The following is a 24,106-nucleotide window of genomic DNA, read 5'->3' on the forward strand; positions in this document are numbered from 1 at the left end:
GTCCGTTTCTGACTAACATAAGATTGAGTACGCATCGAAGGCGCGAAACCCGGTTGGAAAGTCCGTCTGCCCAGGTAAACGGTAATTAGACGGAGGACCCGGGGGGATTGGGTTGACTAATTAGCATTCGCGGTTGCCTAGCAACCCATCCGGGAGACAGAGTTATCCGCACATGGAGGCCTCAGGTTGAGTGGTTCGGGAGGAATCGGGGCAACCCTCCCCCCTCGTAATAGACCTGAATCCTGCAGGCATAACTATGTTTTTTTGGTTGGTTCCAGGGCCACAAGATAATTTGTACTAGATTTTTGCCTCTATTGGTGAAAGGAGAAGTGTGTGTGTGTGTGTGTGTGTGTGTGTGTGTGTGTGTGTGTGTGTGTGTGTGTGTGTGTGTGTGTGTGTTTGGTTAGTTGGTTATAACGACGGCCGCCACTAGCTAATTGTATTAAGGGGAAATGTTACGAACCCAGACGCCTCTCGTATTCCTATATTCTCGTGGGTACAATTCACATTCAGGAACAGAATAATTATGGTTAACTATTTTCGAAAAAGCCAAATGGTGAAATTCTAAATACTGAAATTATGTTTAAAAGCCAAGTTGAATCAGAGATTTTGTGCTTGCAATGGCAGGTTAAAAGTGCCCGGTGAGCATAACCAAAATAAACACACAGCGCATGCGCAAAAAGCCTCGTTTAGCATTCATACGTCATTTTGAAACTCCCGTATTGATACACCTTCGATAATACCAATGATTCAACACATTTTAATTCCTTGTCTTTTCTTTTTTTTAACCTTCTCCAAACTCTGCGCATGAATTGCTCTTTACCCCTCCTTGTTTTCACTGTGAATTATGTGGCTGTCTCTAGTTGTTTAAGGTGTGTGTGTGTTACCCTTGCCAGAGGAGAGGGTATTGCATTTGAGTCCGTTTGTCTGTTTGCCTGTTTGTTTGTTTGTCCGCACAGAATAAATATGATTTTCTCTGCAACCGTTGGTCCGATTGACAGGAAATTTTCACCATAGGTGCAACTCCACCTGTATAATTTTTTAGTGATAATTTTGACGTCATAGGTCACGTGGTTCGGCTGTCGTCTTGGAAAAATCGAAAAGCTTTGCACCTCTATATCTCGGAAAGCGTTGAATAGAAAATATTGAGACATGGCTCATTGTAAAGAACTCTCCATGGGGAATAAAATATGTTAATGATGATGTCATAGGTGCCTCCGTTATGACGTCATTCGACAAGTACAAAACTTCATCCGATCAAGATGAAATTTCTTGAGCGCCATGTCAGCATAAACTGGTGGGGAAAAAAAAAAATCATGATGACGTCATTGGTCATGTGGTTCGGCCGCCATCTTGGAAAAAACGAAAAACTTTGCACCTTTATATCTCCGAAAGAGCTGAATAGAAAAAATTGAGACATGGCTCATTGTAAAGAACTCTCCATGGGAATAAAATATGTTAATGATGATGTCATAGGTGCCTCCATTATGACGTCATAATTCGACAAGTACAAAACTTCATCCGATCAAGATGAAATTTATTGAGCATAATCTAGGAATAAATTAGTTTAGAAAAAAAATTAATGATGTCATTGGTCACGTGGTTCGGCCGCCATATTTGTTTTAACACAAAAGCCTTAAAAACCACTGGAGATACATCCTGGCAAAGGGTTTGCAATCTCTGATTGCTCTTTTTATTGTTTGTTTTGCAGCCTGTAAAAGATTTTAAGACTTTCTTCTCTGCAGTAATTGATGAAAAGGTACGTTGACCATAAGCAAATGCTGTATTGTTCCGGTCCCCCTTTGACAGGAAGAATATTTTACATCGAGGATTTGGCCCAATGTCACTCGGATGTTTTTTTTTGGCTTGTTCGGAGTTATTTGCATTGGAAAGGAAGAGAATACAGGTGTGGTGTGCGTTTTCAAGATGTTGAAAGTGAATAAGAGATTAAATTTAACTTTGACCCCTAAATAGACAAGAATGAAAACAAAAATGTTTACTCTAATGTATATTTGCCTGTGTGTTAGATGTCGCTTTGACTGGTGCGTGAGGTTACGAACAGGAAGCTCTCAGGACTGACATGAAGCGCTCTTATCTGAGTGAATTTCTCAGTGTCATTCATATTTGTGCACCCGCTTGTCCCAGGATAGAAAATTATTACGTCGTCGTTCAAAATGTCATTGAATTGTAAGGTTTTGTAAAGATCCAATGATTTATAAACAGATGCCAAAGTATAGCATTAACTTTCCGGCCAATTTTCTTTTTTGGATATGATTTAGGCTTCTGGGAGGGTGCGAGGATGAAAAGGCAACATAATGACAGTAGGGCCACAGCGGGCGAGGGAATGAATACGAAAATAGATAAAGGAGGGAAGGATACAAAGTAACCTACAACTGATAGTTGGGTGAGGTAGTAATGAGGATGTAAAAGATCGTGAGTAGCAATGGGGGATCGCATCACACGATGGTGCACCATTAGCTTGAGGTCCTGGAGGGATAAAGTGGGATTAAACGGTCTCCAGGGCAGTTCCAGAAATGGGGACAAAAAAAAGGAAGTTAGACCAGAGGAGAGGCGGTCGAAAAAAACAGGCCACAGACCTCTCTGCGATCTGAGAGTACCACACATTGTATTTCGGCCTCAGTGTGGCTGATATCAATAATATTGAGAGCTTTTGATTTGACAGTCCAGGAAAGACAGATGTGTGGTGGGGGCGCCATCCCATAGTGGAGAGCAGTACTCCATTGAGCTATGGCCAAAGGCATCGTACACTGCGAGTGGCTCTGATTTTCCAAGGAACGACTTTGAATGATAGAGGAAGTCTCGCCTGCGGCTGGTTTTACAGGCCAGCCCTGCTCTATTTTCATTCCAAGAAAGGTCATGGCTGATGGTGAGGCCTAGAAGTTCAAGTGACTGAACCTCTTCCAGTATATGACCATGAAAATAGATCAGTGGATTCATTTTGACAATCTCCTTCCTGACCAGGATTGAAAAACGTGTTCCAATTGTCAGACCAGCATTTAATCGCTTCCAGATGCAAAAAGAAGGAGAGGGTTTTCCAGAACATAGAAGAGGTTGTCCGTGTTGATGAGTAACACGACCTGGATCTAAGATGTTGCCTTGTGCATTCCAGCCTTGACTGGGAGAGGAGAGGGTTCCATTGATAGCAACACATTGACTGTTTAAGTAGAGGAAGTCAGAAATGCAGGTATGAAGGCAGCCATTTGTGTACCACAGACAGCAATCTTGGCAAGCAGAGCTGGATGCGAGACTGTTGACTACCTGGGATATTCCAAATAGATGGGCTCTCAAATTATTGCTGGAATTTGAAAGGAAAAGCCTCTTTGGCCTTGATTTCAGGCCTTTTGTTTGATCATTTTAATTATATATTTGAATGCTAGAAAGGCCGAAAGGCATTTTGACTGTTTTTGGTTGTTTTTCTTTATTCCTCTTGCTTCCTGTGTTTGAACAGTTAAAAAGAGTTGAAGTGGTTCTAGGTAGAAACATTTCCGGCCTTTTCCTAGCAGTGCTAAACCTAACTGAGATTGGATTACAAATTTGTTTGGCTGGTTGCACTGTTTGTGGAGCATGGCTGTGGCACGAGTTGTGAAGCGATCCAGTATTTGTAAAAGGAGGTTCTTCCAGTGGTTAATGTCAGTCTGGCCTGGCCAAAAGGTCGGTTTCTGCAAATCAGCAAGTTACTTTTGTTAATCTGTAAAACTATGGCATGCAGCAGACATGTGATCATAGGTGGTGCCATGCAGAGGAATTGTATCTGATTATTTTATTTATTTTGTCACGAGTTGAAGCTTGCGGAAGGTGACCAACTAAGGTTACTAGGTCAACTCTCTGGGTCGTGGAGTACTTTTGTCATTGGAAATTCCCTTGATAACCATTCTTTTATCGTCTGCTTGGTATGGTGCAGGCGTTCAGTCGTATCCAAGGCTATCTGGAACACGCTCGAAATGGTGGAGCACTGAAAGTGCTTGCAGGTGGAAAATGTGATGACAGCGTTGGATATTTTGTGGAGCCCACCATCGTACAGACAAATGACCCCAAAGACAAGATGATGCAGGAGGTGAATCAAATGGATCGGACATGTATTTCATGACTGCAAACGTGTTGGGTTACGTTGTGGAACGTCATCATGCCGGATGAGTTGTGATGACCTTTCCAAGCCCACGCTTCACCATAAATGTTTCACCTTTACGTTTCTTTTTCGGTGATGGTTATATCGAGCATAACGTGCATGTGCATGTGTTGCAGCATGCACGTACAATTGTTTGAAAGTGCGCATGTACGCTGTTCATCGATGCTTGTGCTCATGCATGCAGGAAATATTTGGCCCAGTACTGACCGTGTTTGTCTATCCGGAGGCGAAATACCGTGACATCCTTTGCCTGATTGATGACACTTCACCGTACGGCCTCACTGGGGCCGTGTTTGCGCAGGACAGGTTTGTGGACTGAACTGACACTGAAACTTCTTGCAGCTAACCTTATACTGGTATCAACAATTATAGTATTCCGCACGTGCCATGATTTTTAGTTCACCTGGAACGAAGTTCAGGGGAGCTTATACGATGGCACATCGTCCGTCCGTCCGTCCGTAAACACTTGCAACTTCTTCTCTGAAACCGCTGATGGGATTGCGACCAAATTTGGCACAAATGACATTCGTTTTGTTGTGACTGAAGTTTGTTCAGAGCATTTTAAAAAATCGGGGTCTAAGGGGGTCTACCGGGGGTCAAAGTGGATCCAGATTTGACCCCCCAAAATAGGAATTTGCTTTGACCACGACCTTAATCACCCGTGTTGTACCAAAGTTTGTTCCTGGCATTTAAAAAATCTGGGTCTAAGGGGGTCTACCGGGGGTCAAAGTGGATCCAGATTTGACCCCCCCCAATAGGAATTTGCTTTGACCACAACCTCAATCACCCGTATTGTACCAAAGTTTGTTCCTGGCATTTAAAAAATCGGGGTCTAAGGGGGTCTACGGGTGGAGGGGGAAATTTCCCCCCCCAAAATAGGTATTTGCTTTTTTGTTTTTGCAAAATCGTTTTTGTCGCTTTCCTCCCCAACTCGTGATCATTCCCACACATATACTGTATGTCGTAATCCTGAGCTCACAGCGTGATTAACTGTTTGCTGCAAGTGATGCGTTTCTCACCTTCACAATGGATTTGGCTATCCATTTTGCAAGTTTTTTTTCAAGAGTTTCTTGACTTGTTCCCATTAAATGATGAATAAAGAAAGGGAACCATTTCCTGTATTCATGGGAGGTGGGGGCAGGAGTGAGTGTTGTCGAACCGAGCACTAATTTTCTATCTGTACGAAAACAAACCTCACTTTGGAAAGCATATCATAATTGGCAATGGTCTTCTGTTTTTACAGAAAGCTGAGATTTGACAGAAAAACTATAAACTGTCTGGATTTGAATGTCTAAAGCATTAGCACTGTGTCTGAGCACATTGACTGAGGTAACAGAAGAGAAAAGAGAATGTGCGTTGGAGGAAGGCGGGGGGGGGGGGGGGGGGTTATGGATACAAGTCCTGGAGAAGGACGAAAACGCGCGCGTGCGCACACACACACACACACACACACACACACACACACACACACACACACTCTGATGCCTCCTGTGCTGCAAGTAATTGTAGTATACTAGTTAACAAGACAGCCAGCTTGTCTGATTTGACATCAAATTAATCTTAACATTTTGTTTGGTCACTGAGCAATTGCCGATGCCCCATTCTCGATTACCTCATGATACTTTAACCCAATGTGCAGCAGCCCAGGTGCCAAAAAAAAACCCCTGCAGATTTGTCTCATTTATTATTATCCTTGTGCTGAATGTAACATAAATGGGCTGGCAGGATAGCCTTGAGGTATGCACACACACATCTAAGCTGTCTAGTCTGGGTTTGAATCCCGACCGAGCTATAAACTGTCAGCTCTGGTGTTTCACAGATTCATCAATGTGTGTACCATCCCTCGGATGGATGTTAAACTGGGTGACTTGTCTCCTGGCAATAGTTGGTGGATGTTATAGATCCCACTGTGTCCTTTGCGGAGTAGGCAAGCTATTTCCGAAACCCAAAACAAAATTTACAAATTCCTGCTCTAACCTACAGGGGGCACTGCACATCATTGGCAGAACCATGCCATCACCCCACATCCACCACCTCTCCCCTCCATACTACCTGCAGCCACATACCCGTATTAAAGAAGATTATCTCTCTGTATATAAATGCAAGTTGCCAGATCACATCTGAACGGGGTAAACATCGTAACCACAGCACGTACAATGCTGAATGATACCTCATTTTAGAGCTCTTGGGTCCAGACAGTGCATGCAGAGGCTTACAAATATCGTTATGCTTTCAATTTCAAGTTGCATTCGTTTTTATTGCGTATGCTCAGTCGTTGGTTTGCACATCTACTGGAAGTAAAACAAGATTGATAGTCTAGCAACGACATAGCCGGACTTGTTTGATACTTTCGTTGAAGAGGATAGTATGACCTGGGTGGAGATACCATTAGCAGTTCACAAATAATGGGAGTATTAAAAAAAATTCAACAAAACACATATCCCTGTGCCACCATCAGCCGAACGTCAGGCATTGCCAACAGGTTCGTGAAGGACTTGGACAAAAAACGTACCTTTTTTTTCCTGAAAGAAAACGTACCTTTTCATCCACTTTACTTCATCGAAAAAACTTCATTATTTTTACCTCCGCCACCAAAGGTGGATGGAGGTTATGTTTTCACCCCTGTCTGTCTGTTTGTCCGTCCGTTTGTGAACAAAATATTTCAAAAAGTTGCGGACGGATTCGGACGAAATTTGGCAGAGATGTAGCGTATGTGACAAGGACTAAATGTTTCGATTTTGGTGAACATCTGGATTCGGATCCGGCTACTAGAATTTCTTAAGTGATTCTTCACCATTGGGAGATCGGGCCAAAAACGATACATAGCAGGATATCTAAAAATGTTGTGGATGGATTTGGGAAAAACTTGGTGGACCGGTTGGGTGTCTGACAAGGACGATTCGATTTTGGTGAAGATTGGATTATGGATTCGGATACCAGAATTATTTAATTTTTGAAGTGATTCTTCACCATTGGGAGGTAATGTCAAAAACGATACATAGCGGGCCATCTCAAAAAGATATGGATGGATTTGGACGAAACTTGTTGGACAGGTTTTGTGTGTGTGAGACAAGGAAGAATCACTACAATTTTGTTGAAGATCTGCCCTGCTAGTAGAATTTTTAAAGTGATTCTTCACCATTGAGTGATATGGCCAACCAGGCGGAGGTATGTTCTACTGAGTGCCGTTCTAGTGGAAACGAATGAATTATCCTGTAAATGGAACCTTGGCCTACTTACTGATGAATCCGTGGCAGGTTGGATGTGACGAAAAACGAGTCGAAAGACGAAAAGCGGTTTTTTATTGTCCCCCGTCGCACCGCGGAGCGAAAGGGGGACTATGGTTTTTCCCGTCCGGGCGTGCGTGCGTACGTGCATGCGTGCGTTGCGTGCGTGCATGCGTAAGGGAAGGACCAAATTCTAATTTGGTGTGTGCGTGCAACCCACGTCAAAATCCAAGATGGCCACCGCCATGTATGTCTGAACCTTGTGAGCGGAATATCTTGAAAAATAAGCGAAGTACCAACTTCTAATCTGGTGTGTGCGCGTGTATCTAGGCATAAGGACGAACGCTATTGAAAATTGGGTCACCACGTCAAAATCCAAGATGGCCGCCACCATATATATGTCTGAACCTTGTGAGCGAAATATCTTGAAAAATAAGCGAAGTACCAAATTCTAATCTGGTGTGTGGGTGTATCTATGCATAAGGGAGACCGCTGTTGAAAATTGGGTCGCCACGTCAAAATCCAAGATGGCCGCCTTGCGTCTTCCACTTTGTCAACTCGCATCACTTCACCGACGGGGGACCTAGGCGTAACGCTTGTTTTATTTATTTATTCTACGTGATCTAAAGTGAAGTGATATACTGTGCGCAGAATCCTGCATGGTTGTGAATGTGGCCTTTGGGGAGAGAAAGTTATTGACGTCACACAGCCTTGCAAATAATTGGGGGTATTAGGAGCATAAATGAATGAAAATAATGAAAAACTGAAAACCAGAGTGATACCTTCCAAATTGGCTTGAGGTCACTCCAGGTCTAATCGGTCTGTGTCAATCCTAGCGAGGGAGAAGGTGAGAGGGATGCGGACTTGGAGCTGATAGGGGGAAGGAATATGGAATTTGAGTTGGGAGGGGGGAGGAATGCAGAATTGTAGTTTGGAGAGATGCAGAATTGGAGTTGGGAGAAGGGGGAGGGATGCATACTTGGAATTGGAAGAGGGGGTTTGGGGGGGGTCGGGGAGGGGGGGAGGTGCGGACTTGAAGAAGAAGGATGTTGAGGACATGGTCACATTTTACATTAAATGGAATTTCCACGGGCCCTAGCCATTCTGCTGTCAAAAGACATTCCTGTCAAACTCCATATTGTCATGTCAGCCCTGATCTCAGGGCGACGGAAAGCCGAATGTTGTTAACTCCGAGGCGGACTTCGAACCTTGGCGGGATTATCTTTTCGCGCGCGCGGGAAAGCCCGAATCCTTACTTGATCGGACGGCCGGTACAGGGTTAATCCGAACCCACAGAACAAAGAAATGACACAGGACAGAAAAGTAAAATTCAACAAATATAAATTTATTTACAGCAATGTAAAAGACAATGAAAGGTGAGATAACTAAAATTCCTAGGTTGAGGATCCTCCATCCAACTCATATACAGACAGGGGAATGATAAAAGAAAAATAAAATGGGGTTGGTCGTGCAGCCACTTATCTCTGGTGGCAACGCAGGGCTTGGTGGTCGTCGCCTCGGACCACTGCATGGGAAACGCACAAATGGTGTGGAGTTGCGCTCCTCGCCGTCCAAAGGAAACATGACGAGGACCCAGTCCACTGCCGACATCGATCCTGTGCCTTGTAGTTCCGACTGTCCCGAACCGCTGTTTCTCACCAGCCCTTTCTCAAGAGCGCACACGAACCAAAAGACCACATGCCGCCGAGCCAACTGTGTCTAAGACAACGGAACGATGGCGTAGCGACCGTCCCTCACGCACGACCCAGATCAAGAGAGCAAGACAAAAATGTGACCATCCACTATCAAAGCCAGCACAAAAGAGAGAGAAAATTTGGTCTCCTCTTGCTTTTTCTCGGAGCGTCCCGATGACGTCATCCTTTTGACCAATCGCCCAGCGCCGTCAAATCGTTCCAACCAATCGTCCTTCGGGGCATGGCCTGACGGCCATTCTTGATGCCCAATGACGAAGCTCAGGGTGTGAACTGTCAATTCCGATCCTCCGAGGCGGAGCCTAGCCGTCCGTCGGGAATGTTCGGCTGGGTGGGGTTCCTTTGCCGGTCGGCAAATGTTCGGGTCTCTGTCGGGCGATTATGGTTGTTGTAATGGTGGCCCTTTTAGATGAAATAAAACGAAGGGAAAAATCACAGGAGGCAATACATACTGGGAATTATTATTAAGCCCTATCTAGATAACACAAGCTCCACTCCCCGTGCGAAGACACGCAAACACTCTTAACCTGAACATTTACCCTGCTTATGTACATCGAGATGGGCTTGTTCTTCTTCGCGTCACACGATCCATACTAAAACTTTCACATTCCTACTTGCTTAAGGTACTTCGTACCGATCCCCACAAACGTGACAATATTCCACACTCTATTGGAAACTAATTCCCTTACAACAGCCCAGTGGAACTGCATTATCTGCTGATGTAATATAAATGTGAGTTCCTTATTGAGTGAGCTATTGGTGCTCTCAAATAATAGTGTATAACAATGGTTGCATCACATGGTTTTCTCTATTCAAAGCTCTGAATGCATCAGCTTCTTTTGTAAAGACTAAACTATTTCAAGTCAATTTGGCTAACGTGCATTGTGAAGGTTTGTCAGTAGTTACTTTACGATAATGGAATTGTCATTTATCCAGGACTGTTGTTGAAGAGGCATCTAGGCTGTTGCGAAACTCTGCTGGAAACTTCTACATCAATGATAAATCTACTGGCTCGGTGGTTGCTCAGCAGCCTTTCGGGGGTGCCCGTGCCTCAGGTAGGAAGTCTTTGAAGGGAAGGAATCGGATAGTTGTTTGTTTGAAATAAGCAGCAGTATATGAATGTAGTTTGTGTACGCTTTGGGTTTACAATTGTGGTGGTGTTGAAGTTATCGATCCTTGGTTTCACGCAACAAGGGTTATGAAATGTAGGCAGGGCACCAGCCCGAAAGGCCTATCCTCGTCGGATAATGTATAATTACCTCCACCACTGAAGGTGAATGGAGGTTGTGTTTTCTCACCCCTGTCTGTCTCTCTTTGTGAGCAGGATATCTCAAAATATTGTGGACTGATTTGTATTAAATTTGGTGGACAGGTTGCGTGTGTGCCAAGGACGAATTGATTGGAATTTCGTGAAGATCTGGATCCATATCCAGATACAATGATTTTTAAGTGATTCTTAACCATTGAGAAATGGGGCCAAAAAACGATCAATAGCTAGACGAGTTATGACAAAACTTGGTGGACGAGTTGGTTAGGTGACAATAATGAGCCGATTAGATTTTGGTTCAGGTCCGAATCCAGATCCGGCCAATCAGTGGGATACAAAACATAAACTGTTCAGCCTGGCGGAGGTATGCGCTCTACCGAATGCCTTTCCAGTTTTTAAACTTTAACTCGCAAATGAGAACGTCATTTAAGTATTCTCTCCTCAGGATTCAGATAAGCCTGCTCTAACGATTTTAGCAACATTCTCACACTGTCATGGCCACACAAGCTAACGTCATGGATTTGTTGGGCTTCAGGAAGTAAATGGGAATAAAAAATGTTTTTTAATATAAAAAAGATATTATTTAAAAAAAAATTCTTTTAATTTATTATTTAATTTAACTTTTTTATTGTTGTGTTTTTTTTCTTGTTTTTTTTTCACAATTGTGCATTTGAAATTGCAAACGTTTTCCCTGTTTGTTGGCTTAGCTTTGAAAAAGCATTGAATGCATGGAATCTTGCAACTCTACAGTTCTTTGTAAAGCTATTTCAAATCGGAGCATTTATCACAAGCAAGGTTCATTGGGCTCCTTGCTGTGGCTGAAGATCCTATCACCGACATAAGTTTGCTTTTCAATGAGTCAGTGCTTCCTACTTTCACTCGCATCAACCTCCATCTGCAGCGAGAGGATCCCGGTATCCTTTCGCTGCAGAAGGAGGTTTATGTGAGTGAAAGTACCCGAAAGCTGATGCAATTTGAATCTTGTCCAAGAATCCCCTTAGTAAGTTAATGATGCTTCATGTGGATTCGGGTATCTGTCAAAAGCGAAGTTGATTCCGGTTAACTCGATTGTTAACGGTTAACGGTTAAGATTGTTGACGGTTAACTTGGGTCATCTTTGAAAGACAATTTATTACAAGGCAAAAAGCCGGAAAAAAATCCGTTTCTGCTTAAATAAATGTGAGAAAGAACATTATCTTTGGTCTTATATTACTTTCCACATGGATTATTTGATATACCATCTGCCAGGATAAACATTTTCTAAGAAAAAACGAATTGGATCAGCATGGTTAAAAAGTGCCTCAAACCAGCTGAGAATGCACGAGAGAGCACCGGAAACCCTTGAGCTTTTGAGCCCCCAAGGTGGGCCCCAAACCCCATCCGCTAAGGCTCTTTCGCAATCACTTTTGTCAGTAAGCCCCCAGCAAAGTAAACCCCCAGCAATCACTGCTTTAGTCACAAACAAAAGTGGGTTCATGGTGGAGATTCCACATAAATCACGTGCAGGACGGACATTAGGAGCCATCGGTGTAAATGTACACGGATTATGAGGATTTCATCAGACAAATTGATAAATCAACAGTTTGTTGGAATTTGAATATCTAATCCAGCATCCCGAGCCATGGGAACGTGAAGCAGGCCAGCCCAAACTCAGGCAGTAAATGTAACTAGACCGAGTACAAATGACTGAACCCCAGTACTCCCCAAACCCTTCAAAATTATTAGAAAATAAAATGTGAACCCACTTTGTTTTTCCACAAACTTTTTGCCTTTATAACATAATAGTCTGGTTTCCGGTGAGGGCAATTTTTCTACTCTTCTCTGCGTGACCTGCTTCTAAAGCTAAGAAAACCGTTCTGGATTTGTCTGCCATTGATTGTCTGCTCTTGTTTGTGTCGATTGTTGTTTGTATCATTACATTACCATGTCTTTTGCCTGCCTGCTTGTTTATTTTGATCTTATTCTGCTATTCTTCTGCTACTTTCTGGGATTTGGATTTTTTCTTGTTGTTTTTTTTTTTTTTTTTTTTTTTTTTTTTTTTGGTATACAAGATCGAGGCTCGTGAAAGAGCTAACATTAATCACACAAAAAGACAAACCGACACACAAAACACAAAAAACAAGGGGAGCGGTAGACAAGATGGGGAGAGAGGGGGAAGGACACAAAAGAGAGGGGGAAGGACACAAACACAACATTTGAGAGCAGGGACATCGGGAGGACTTGGGGGGAGGTGGGAGAGGATTAAAACATATGAACACTGCAAGGACTCTGGGGTGAATTACCGGGGGTAGAAAAGATCAAGGTTTTCGATGGGGGAAGATAAGAGATGGTGGTGAACAGCTGTTTTAAAGACCTGGAGGGAGGAGTGGGATTGAAGGGAGTGGGGGAGTTTGTTCCAGAGGCGGGAGAAAAGGGGAATGAAAGAGTGAAGGTGAGCAGAGAGCCTAGACTTTGGCAGTTTAACCAGAAGAGGGTTGCAGGCAGATCTTGTGCGACCTGAAGGAATATTGGGGGGACAGAGCACAGAGAGAGCTGGGGGAGCAAGGCCGGAGAGGAGTCGGTAGAAGACAGAAAGACCACCAACCTGCCTGCGGTGAGTGAGTGAAAGGCCCTCGGCGTTGACTACATCGCAGGAGATTCCAATGATTCTGAAAGCTTTGGCCTCAACAGCGTGAAGCCGAGCAAGGTGTGAGGCAGGAGCACCAGCCCAGAGGGGGGAACAGTATTCCATTGAGCTGCGGATGAAAGCCTTGTATGTGGTGAGGAGCCCAGGTGTGCCAAGGAAGGACTTCGCACGACGGAGGATGCCCAGTCGGCGACTGGCTTTGGAGGCCAGCTTGGAAATGTGGTTTTCCCAAGAAAGATCATGGCAGATAGTGAGACCCAAAAGCTTGAGCGACAGAACTTCTTGGAGAGGATTGTTGAGAAAGTAGATGGGAGGGTTGTCCAGTCGGTCCTTTCGGAGAGACATTGTAAGAGTGTGAGATTTGTCAGGATTGAAAGACATGTTCCACTTGTTTGACCAGTCTGTGATTTTGTCCAGGTCTGCAGAGAGTGAGGAGGCTGCAGACTGCCGATCTGAGGGATGAAGAATGGAGCGACAGAGAGTAGAGTCGTCAGCAAAGAGATAGAGAGGATTTTCAAGAGAGTCAGAGAGATCATTGATGAAGACCAGAAAAAGCACAGGGCCCAGAACACTACCTTGGGGAACTCCAGCCTGAACAGGAAGAGGAGATGAGAGAAACCCATTCAGGGCCACACGTTGACTACGACCAGAGAGGAAGTCCGCCAGCCATGCGTGGAGATTTCCATGGATACCAAAGGAGGAGAGTTTGGAGAGCAGAGCAGGGTGCCAGACCGTATCGAAGGCACGTGAAATGTCAAGGGAGACAGCTCTAATTTCCTGTTTGGCGTTGAGGACCTCCATCCATTGTTGAGAAAGCAGAAGCAGCATGTCCAGAGTAGAGTGACCAGGTCTGAAACCAAATTGATGATCAGAGATCAAGCCATTGGAGAAGAGGAAAGATTTCATATCTGAAGCAATGATGGATTCCATGACTTTGCTGATAATTGGGAGAAGGCTGATTGGTCTGTAGTTGCTGGGATCTGTTTTTGCACCTTTTTTGTGCAAAGCGGTGATGTTGGCTGATTTCCAAGCAGATGGCAGATGACCTTGAGCAAAAGAGAGGGTGAAGAGAACAGAAAGAGGGAGTGAAAGTGCAGAAGAACATGATTTTAGGACCCGTGGGCTGATGCCGTCGGGTCCAGTTGCAGAATCAGAGTCGAGGGTTGCCAGAAACTTTTCCACCTTGTCAGGAGGAAAGGACACAGAGTCCAGGAGCAGCTGGGTACGACTGGGTACGGTGGGTACAGAGAGGGATGGGTTTGGGACACAAGATTTAGAGGCAAACACAGAGTTGAGGCATTCAGCTTTTTCACGTGCGGAGTCAGCCGTTAAGCCATTTGAGGTGAGGGAGGGGATGGAGGGGGAACAAACACCAGAAACAGATTTGACCAGACGCCACCAGGATTTGGAAGAGGGAGACAGATAAGAGAGTTCGGTCTTGAGAATGGTGAGATATTGTTTCCTGGCTCTCCTGAGGGTGGACACACACTTGTTTCGGGCTTTGTGAAAGGAAATGAGATTTCCTTCCGTTGGATTTGCTTTCCAGGAGACGAAAGCAAGTTGTTTCAGGGCAACAGCCTCACCACAAGATTCCGTGTACCATGGACGGGAGGAAGGGTATGACAACTGAAGACGAGATGGTATAAATCTGTGCATGAGAGAGAGCAATTTACTTTGAAAGAATTCCCAGGATGAGTTGATGTCAGAGGCGGTAGAGATGGGAGACCAGTCCAGATGATTGATGGCTGCTTGAAGACCGTGCCAGTTGGCCTGAGTGAAATGCCAGACTCGTCGACGCTGAGGAGGCTCTCTGAGAATGGTCAGAGAGATGTCCACTTTGACAAGCACATGATCAGATGAGCCGATTGGAGCAGAAGAAGAGCAGCAGACATTTTCAGGGAAGTTTGTCATAACCAAATCCAGAAGAGAAGATGCTCCGTTGACTGAGATCCGGGTCGGGAAATTGACAGATTGTGTCAGTCCCAGTGAGTCGCAGAAGTCCTTTGCTGAAGAGCCATGGCTGGTGAGAGAGGTACCCACACCCAGCCAACTGGCATGGTGACAATTGAAATCACCACATATGAGGAAGAGAGAGTTGGGATGGGTAGATAGAAGTTGGTCCATATTATCAGACAGTGAGATGTAGATGGAGTCATCGCTGATTGGTGGACGGTACAACACACATATGAACAAAAGGTGGGAGCGAAGGGGAAGCCGTAGCCAAAGGTATTCCTGGGGGTGAGGTGGAGAGAGGGCAGTGGAGGGCGAGTGAGGAAGAGAGTTTTTTATAAAGATAGCAACCCCACCTCCAGGACGAGGCTCAGGTCTATCATACCGGAGGAGGGAGTAACCTGGGAGAGATACCAAGGCATCAGAGACATCATGAAGGAGGAAAGTTTCTGTTAAGCAGATCACGTCTGGTTACGATCACATCTGGTTAAGCAGATCACATCTGGATCACAAAAATAATAATAATCAAGAAATAATCCTGAGTTTCCAACTTATTGCTGAATTGATAGCTCAGATGGATGCACATAGTATGCACCCATAATATAAACCACGGTGCCAATAAAAAAAAATATGGGATAAAAAGTTTCTCCAAGCTGTCCATATTTCTTGATTATTATTTTTTTGTATTAGTGACTGTCCCTATTCACCCGTAAAACGGGGTGAATTGGGACAGCCATAAAAATCCTATTTATTCCTATTTAACTCATATATGGGGCTAATAGGGACTATAAGTTGCTTTTTATAAAAACAAGAGAACACTTTCAACCCAAATATCAACAAATCAGTATGGTTATCAATTTTCAGCGAAAAAAGTTTCCAAACTTTTTTTCAGTTTGTGTCCCTATTCACCTTGCTGTCCCTATTCACCCCATTTCATGGTACCCATTTCACCACTGACTTGCACACCTTTTCATCATTCTTTCCTCCCATCGTCTCTCACCATCCCGATTCCCACCCTCGGTCTAACTCCTTCCTTATACCTTCTATAAACAACAACACCAACAACAAAAGCCCTCTTACCCCATTTTTTTGATGGTGCGTTTTTCTTTTTGGCCACATGTTCAGCATGTGTGCGTCCTCATTGACTCCCTCCCTACCCTTTCATCACACTCATCCTTTTTACCCTCATTTCCATCCCCCCCTCCCCTTGCTCTTTTCAACAACCAAAAGAAGTAAAAACAGGCATTTATCATTCATTCTGAACCCATTCATTAAGGTATTCAGTGCTAAAATGATTTATTCCTTCCTCTCCTCTTTCCTTCTCCCCTCAAACCCCAAGCTTCATGTCCTTTGCCTTCTTCCCCCTATGCCCTCTGTTCATCCAATCATTTCTCTCAGGTCACTTTCCATCTTTCCTATAAGTCAGCCAACATCACCAAAATAGGCCAAAATGGTAAAAAAAAAAACAGATTATATTAGCTACAGGTCGATCAATTTACTTCAAACTATTGACAGTCATGCAATCCGTAATCAGAGTTGTCGTCAAAGCCTTCGTTTTTCTCCAACGGCTTGATTTCACATCATCAATTCGGTTTTGGAACTGATCACTCCACCCTGGACATACTGCTTCTGCTTCCCCAACAATAGATGAAGGCCCTGGATCTCATATAAGGGATCACGGCTGTCTCTCTGGATATATCCCGACCACTTGACACAGCCTGGTACACCGGCCTTGCTCTTTAAACACAGTCTACGGCATCCAAAGCCACCTCCTCTAATGGCTTACTGACTTCCTCCACTCTTGCAGCCAGCTCCTGGCTCTCAACGGAATCCTCTCACCTCCTCTCCCTGTCAGGCAGGAACTTGTGCAGCCAGCTCCTGGCTCTCAACGGAATCCTCTCGCCTCCTCTCCCTGTCAGGCAGGAACTTGTGCAGCCAGCTCCTGGCTCTCAACGGAATCCTTTCGCCCCCTCCACCAGTCAGGCAGGAACTTGTGCAGCCAGCTCCTGCTCTCAACGGAATCCTCTCACCTCCTGTCCCTGTCAGACAGGAACTTGTGCAGCCAGCTCCTAGCTCTCAACGGAATCCTCTCGCCTCCTCTCCCTGTCAGGCAGGAACTTGTGCAGCCAGCTCCTAGCTCTCAATGGAATCCTCTCGCCTCCTCTCCCTGTCAGGCAGGAACTTGTGCAGGCAGCTCCTAGCTCTCAATGGAATCCTCTCGCCTCTTCTCCCTGTCAGGCAGGAACTTGTGCAGGCAGCTCCTAGCTCTCAATAGAATCCTCTCGCCTCCTCTCCCTGTCAGGCAGGAACTTGTGCAGCCAGCTCCTGCTCTCAACGGAATCCTCTCACCTCCTCTCCCTGTCAGACAGGAACTTGTGCAGCCAGCTCCTGCTCTCAACGGAATCCTCTCACCTCCTCTCCCTGTCAGGCAGGAACTTGTGCAGCCAGCTCCTAGCTCTCAATGGAATCCTCTCGCCTCCTCTCCCTGTCAGGCAGGAACTTGTGCAGCCAGCTCCTGCTCTCAACGGAATCCTCTTGCCTCCTGTCCCTGTCAGGCAGGAACTTGTGCAGCCAGCTCCTGCTCTCAACGGAATCCTCTCACCTCCTCTCCCTGTCAGGCAGGAACTTGTGCAGCCAGCTCCTAGCTCTCAATGGAATCCTCTCGCCTCCTCTCCCTGTCAGGCAGGAACTTGTGCAGCCAGCTCCTGCTCTCAACGGAATCCTCTCGCCTCCTCTCCCTGTCAGGCAGGAACTTGTGCAGCCAGCTCCTGGCTCTCAACGGAATCCTCTCGCCTCCTCTCCCTGTCAGGCAGGAACTTGTGCAGCCAGCTCCTGGCTCTCAACGGAATCCTCTCGCCTCCTCTCCCTGTCAGGCAGGAACTTGTGCAGCCAGCTACTGGCTCTCAACGGAATCCTCTCGCCTCCTCTCCCTGTCAGGCAGGAACTTGTGCAGCCAGCTCCTGGCTCTCAACGGAATCCTTTCGCCCCCTCCACCAGTCAGGCAGGAACTTGTGCAGCCAGCTCCTGGCTCTCAACGGAATCCTCTCGCCTCCTCTCCCTGTCAGGCAGGAACTTGTGCAGCCAGCTCCTGCTCTCAACGGAATCCTCTCACCTCCTCTCCCTGTCAGACAGGAACTTGTGCAGCCAGCTCCTAGCTCTCAACGGAATCCTCTCGCCTCCTCTCCCTGTCAGGCAGGAACTTGTGCAGCCAGCTCCTAGCTCTCAATGGAATCCTCTCACCTCCTCTCCCTGTCAGGCAGGAACTTGTGCAGGCAGCTCCTAGCTCTCAATGGAATCCTCTCGCCTCTTCTCCCTGTCAGGCAGGAACTTGTGCAGGCAGCTCCTCGCTCTCAATAGAATCCTCTCGCCTCCTCTCCCTGTCAGGCAGGAACTTGTGCAGCCAGCTCCTGCTCTCAACGGAATCCTCTCACCTCCTCTCCCTGTCAGACAGGAACTTGTGCAGCCAGCTCCTAGCTCTCAACGGAATCCTCTCGCCTCCTCTCCCTGTCAGGCAGGAACTTGTGCAGCCAGCTCCTGCTCTCAACGGAATCCTCTCACCTCCTCTCCCTGTCAGGCAGGAACTTGTGCAGCCAGCTCCTAGCTCTCAATGGAATCCTCTCGCCTCCTCTCCCTGTCAGGCAGGAACTTGTGCAGCCAGCTCCTGCTCTCAACGGAATCCTCTCGCCTCCTCTCCCTGTCAGGCAGGAACTTGTGCAGCCAGCTCCTAGCTCTCAATGGAATCCTCTCGCCTCCTCTTCCTGTCAGGCAGGAACTTGTGCAGCCAGCTCCTAGCTCTCAATGGAATCCTCTCGCCTCCTCTCCCTGTCAGGCAGGAACTTGTGCAGGTAGCTCCTAGCTCTCAATGGAATCCTCTCGCCTCCTCTCCCTGTCAGGCAGGAACTTGTGCAGCCAGCTCCAAGCTCTCAACGGAATCGTCTCGCCTCCTCTCCCTGTCAAGCAGGAACTTGTGCAGCCAGCTCCTAGCTCTCAATGGAATCCTCTCACCTCCTCTCCCTGTCAGGCAGGAACTTGTACAGCCAGCTACAAGCTCTCAACGGAATCGTCTCGCCTCCTCTCCCTGTCAAGCAGGAACTTGTGCAGCCAGCTCCTAGCTCTCAATGGAATCCTCTCACCTCCTCTCCCTGTTGAGGCAGGAATTCCCCAAGACATTGTCTTGGACCCAGTGCTGTTTCTCATGTTCATCAATGATCTTTCTGATGTTCTGTAGAAAATTCTCCATCTTTTTGCACCATCTGTCAGAGCATCCCTCAATCCTCTTCCCTCTCTGCAGACATAGATCGAATCAGGAGCTGGTAAACACCTGAAATGTGTCTTTCAACCTTGCAAATCTCACTCTGTCGCTCTGAAAGTACTGTCTGGGAAAACCCTCCCATCTACTTCCTTAACAAACCTCTTGAAGAAATTGTCCATCAAACCTTTGAGCCGATCACCATCAGCCATGATCTCTTATGGATAAACAACACATCCAACTGCCAACTGGGTATCCTCCTGCATACCAAGTCCTTCCTTGGCAAATATGAACTTTTCTCTTTCAAGACCTTCATCTACAGCTCGTTGGAGTACTGTTCTCCCCTTTTGGCTGGTGCCCCTGCCTCACCTTTTACTTATTGAGGCTGTGGAGACATAGGCCCTCAAAATCATTGGAATCTCCCGCAATGAAGTTGAATCTCTGAGCCTGTTACTTCTACACCACAGATGGATCAGTAGCATCTGTCTTCTACCACCTCCTTTCTGGTCTTGCATCCTACACTCTTTCCTTGTTCTGACCTCCCCAGGTTCTTTCACGGCAAACACTGTCGTCTCAGAATCCACCTCTGATGAATCTCCCAAAATCTAGGCTCACTGCTCACCTACACTAATTTGGTCCTCTTTTTCTCTTGCCTGAAACCACATTCCACAATCTAATCAATGTTATTCTTCTTCCAGCGCTTAAAGATGGCTCCCTTGCCCCATCCATCCTTGTGATATACCATAATTGACCTTCTGCAAGCACATCCATTCCTTTCGAGGTTTTGTTTTTAATTCCTCTTCCTCCACCGACATTTCTATTTTTTTGTTCCGATTAGTTTGCTGTTTCATCCCCAGTTTTTCCTTTTTCTTTCAGCCTCATAATTGTATTTAGCTTGTTCACCTCCTGTGTCCTCCTCCCCCTCGCTACCTCTCATTCTCCCTGGTAGTGGATGTTTTTAATCGCACAGGCAGTGGGGCCTTACCCATTCTTCCTCTGAGTGTATCTCTGTTGTCCCTTCTATCCCGCTGTTTGTGCATTTTCCTGCTTTTCACTGTCTCATTTCTGTTCTGTATCTTCCATGAGCCTTGAGTTTGTATTCCCCCAAAAAATAAGGAATTGATGTAATGGTAGAAATTTGTTGGACTGGTAGAAAAATGGAATGTTGACCATTGTGAAACAAGAATTTGAAATTTGAATATGCTTTTGTAATCGAACCCAGGCAAGACAAGTTAAAAGGCAAGTTTGTTGCTTCCGTGCTTTCCTGCATTGAATGCCTATTTAAACTAGAGCAGCACTCGGTTGAGGGCATACCTCCTCCAGGGTGAACAGTCTATGTTTTGTATCCCACTGATAGGCCGGATCTGGATCCGGACCTTAACCAAAATCGAATTGACTTGTTCTTGTCACCTACTCAACTCGTCCACCTAGTTTCATCGGAATTCGGCCCTAACTATTTGAGAAATCCTGCTCAGACAAACAAACGGGTGAATGCATAACCTCAGGGCACCTTCGGTGGCGGAGGTAAAGAGTAAAATCATTTGTTTTTCCCTGTTATTCAGTTTGGAGAGTCTAGCGTTTTGTCATTTTCCCCCCATCCAACTACACTGCAGGAACCAATGACAAGCCAGGAAGCCCCATGTACGTCACGCGCTGGACCTCTGCTCAAGCTGTGAAAGAGACATCTGTTCCTCTCACCGAATTGAAATATCCCTACATGGCTTAGGCACGGCACTCGGAGGAACACTTCTTTCTACCCAATGCATTTCTACTTCGCTTTCCACACGTGCACGGAGCACACGGAATGCTTTTCGAAAGCAGTGCAAAGATTGGATTCTACGACTCACAGGTCAACTCGATTGTGTTCCATCAGGCCTCCGCGTTCAGTCCATGCACACATTTAGCCAGTCCCCATGACCAAGTCAGTTCATTGGTGAATGTTACGTACAGCAACATTTTTTTCTTTTGTCCTTTTTGTTTGTTGGAATATTTCAATGTTTTGTTTGCTGAAATGGTGGTACAGCATTATATTTTGGATTGAGATGTGGTTCGGAACAGTATGTACCTTTACATCCTGGTGTTGGCCTAACGGTTAAGGTGGCCGGCTTGAGATCTTAGGGTCCTGCGTTTGAACCCCTGTCGTGCCATTGAGTGAACTCCAGGTGGGTTGACTCAACCCGTCATCCTTCCGAGGTTGGCAAAATGAGTACCCGCTTATTGGTAATGGGGGGGCAGAGCTGCGCCTCCAGAAAATGAACCACAGGCCCCACACGAACCACCACCATGTACTTTATCTTTTTTTGCTGATATATTTTGCTTTCTAATTGAAAGTGTAACCCCACCAGGCTTGGTTTGGCCTTTTCCTGTTGTCCTGTAAGAAAGACTGGCTGTCTTGCACTTATTGTGGCTGATCGTGCTGGTTGCCTCACACTCGATGTCTGGTTATAATTGGTGGCAATAAAATTGTCATTTGGCTAGACGTTCCATGAATATGAACATTTCATTTTGTTCACATCTTTGACCAACGGGCCTAATTGGTGATTTTATTTTGTGTACTAAAGACCATCGGTGACTGCGTTTCTAGAAATGTATTTGTAAATACTGTAAACCAGCCTATTTCAGTCCACCATAGGGGAATGTTGGCAGAAGGTGGAAGACCGGCAGTTATGGGGGTTGGGCATACGGAGGAGTAGTAGGAGCAGTAGTAGTAGTAGTAGCAGGGGAAGGACACCCCTCATCAGTTCACATATGAATGGATTTGCACACTTGCTTCATGCAGGTTGTTGAGTGACCAGACATCGGACTCTAACTCACAGCAGTTATGGAGAAAGAAACACCTTCAGCCAATGGGCCAAAATATCAGCTCTACTACCTTTAAACGATTCGATTCAGCTCTGGTGTGGGAATCGAGTTGTCCAGCTGCTGCCATTTGTTCCCATTGTTCTGGGAGAGAAGGGTAAAGACCGATTTTAAGAGATTGAAAACAGGGCATTTCAAACAAAGTGGACTATTTGAGCAACCTGATATTCTAACGTTTCTAATGTGATACGCATCTCTCTTGCAGGTTATGGTGTGGTATGCCATTTCTAACAAGTAGTCAGTAGGACCCTACGTCAACTATGGTGTTCACAGTGGAACAAAAAGTGAAAATTGTAACAGTGGTTTGAGACAAAATCCTATGTGCAGGTGTGCCGACGATACTGTCAATATTACAATGTTCACATCTGTAATGGACTGTCCGATGGGAACATTCAGCGGCTTGTGGAGCACTTCCAAGCACATGGAAGCGTGAAAAGGCAAAAATGGCGCCCACCAAGTGTTACCAAGGACCAAAGGAAGATTGATTTTGCAAGAGATTCTGCTATTGAAAGTCCAAGAAATCCCACCATCAGCGTTCCCGAGAACTGACGATGTGAGCCTCATCCGTGTGGCGCATTCTCACTCTTGAACTCAAGCTTTACACCTACATCATATCTGTAAGGCATAAACTAACTCTGAATGACATGGCAAGATGAGTTACAATGTGTGATTGGTTCAGTGACCGGATGGAAAGGTACCCAAATTGGATCAACTCCTTATGGTTCAGTGATGGAGCACACTTCCATTTGAATGGGGTTATCAACAATCACAACAACATCTTCTGGGGTGATGAGCCTCCTGAGGAGGTGTCTGAGATGTCTCTCAAGGGTCCCAAGTCAACTTGCTTCTGTGCATCAATGCCAGATGGGGTATGCTGGAACCGTATTGGTTTGAGGATGTCAAGGGTAAGATGATGACAGTCAATGGCGAGCGGTACCACGAGGTCCCATGCAGATTCCATGCTGATATCTCTCAACTTTTGTCTCCAAACCAACGCAGACTTGCATGGTCCGTGCAGCATGGCACCCCACCGCACACTGCATGTGAAACCATCGACTTGCTCCAACAGCTGTTTGGAAACCGTGAAATCAGTCTGGGCACAGCACATGACCGGGCGGGCACCCCACAGCCCGGATTTTCTATTTTGGGTGCTGCCAAAATTCAAGTTTACACCAACAAACCTTGGACCCTGCCTGTCCTGAAGTAGGAGGTGGACTATCGTCAGGCTATCACTGCAGATAATTGCAGACGAGTTGTGGAGAATTTCGGAGTCAGGATCAAAGCCTGTTTGAACAGAGGTGGAGGAGCACACATTGAAAATGTCAACAACAAGCAGGACATGAGTGATTTGAAAATGCCGTGGTGTATGCTTGCCATCAATGTATCACTGAACTTGCTACCTTTTGTAGTTTTTCTTCAATAAAACGTTCAAATAGTCCACTTTTTTTGAAACACCCTGTAGTTTACTGTTATGATTTACTTCCATCGTATGAACAAGACCACCTGATACCAAATAGAGGTGATTGTGGTTGCATAAAATCATTTGGAAACCAAATCCGAGACGTACAAAATGAGCTCCAGCTCACGCGTTCTTCAGCGTAACCTTTCTGTGCCTCCTTTCCTTTACCTGATAACCTTTCAAGCATCGATCTCCAAAAGCGATGACATAACTTCCCTGATGTTTTTCAAAGTTGTTTGTCTTTTGATTGATTTCAAACACTTTCTTGTTCTTTTGTAAATTTCTGCCACCCTCGTGGTTGTTTATCAGGTTATCAGGTTGTTTATCAGGTTGTTATCAGGTGGTTATCAGGTTGTTTATCAACTCAGGTTGTTTATCAGTGTTTATAAATTTTAAATTTTTGTTCACATCATAATTGAATCGAGCTGTGGGAAAATATTTTTTTATTCTTTTAAATTTATTGGTCAAAATTGTGCCATTTCTAACTAAAGGTGACATGAAGATGGGTCGAAGCAAGCCTGCCGGAGGTATGTTCTCCAGCGAGTGCTGGTCTATTTCATTTTGTATTTCTGATCTGATGTACCATATTCTGGGTTACTGAGCGTTTGTT

The 24,106-nt window shown here is 45.6% G+C and overlaps 1 protein-coding gene across 1 annotated transcript in view; it reads left to right on the forward strand.

Moving 5' to 3' along the window:
• The window catches only part of ALDH4A1 (aldehyde dehydrogenase 4 family member A1), a 45,726-nt gene extending 24,058 nt beyond the window's left edge, over positions 1-21,668 (forward strand). The window contains exons 11-15 of the mRNA XM_068112020.2: positions 1,712-1,759; positions 3,923-4,075; positions 4,332-4,453; positions 10,023-10,141; positions 20,792-21,668. Of these exons, the coding sequence (XP_067968121.1) occupies positions 1,712-1,759; positions 3,923-4,075; positions 4,332-4,453; positions 10,023-10,141; positions 20,792-20,904 (555 nt within the window). The 3' untranslated portion in view covers positions 20,905-21,668. The remainder of the gene's footprint in view (positions 1-1,711; positions 1,760-3,922; positions 4,076-4,331; positions 4,454-10,022; positions 10,142-20,791) is intronic.
• The last annotated feature ends 2,438 nt before the right edge of the window (positions 21,669-24,106 follow it).

This window comes from Myxine glutinosa, chromosome 4, assembly GCF_964187855.1.
Source record: "Myxine glutinosa chromosome 4, kmMyxGlut1.1, whole genome shotgun sequence".
In the NCBI taxonomy this organism is placed as follows: domain Eukaryota; kingdom Metazoa; phylum Chordata; class Myxini; order Myxiniformes; family Myxinidae; genus Myxine; species Myxine glutinosa.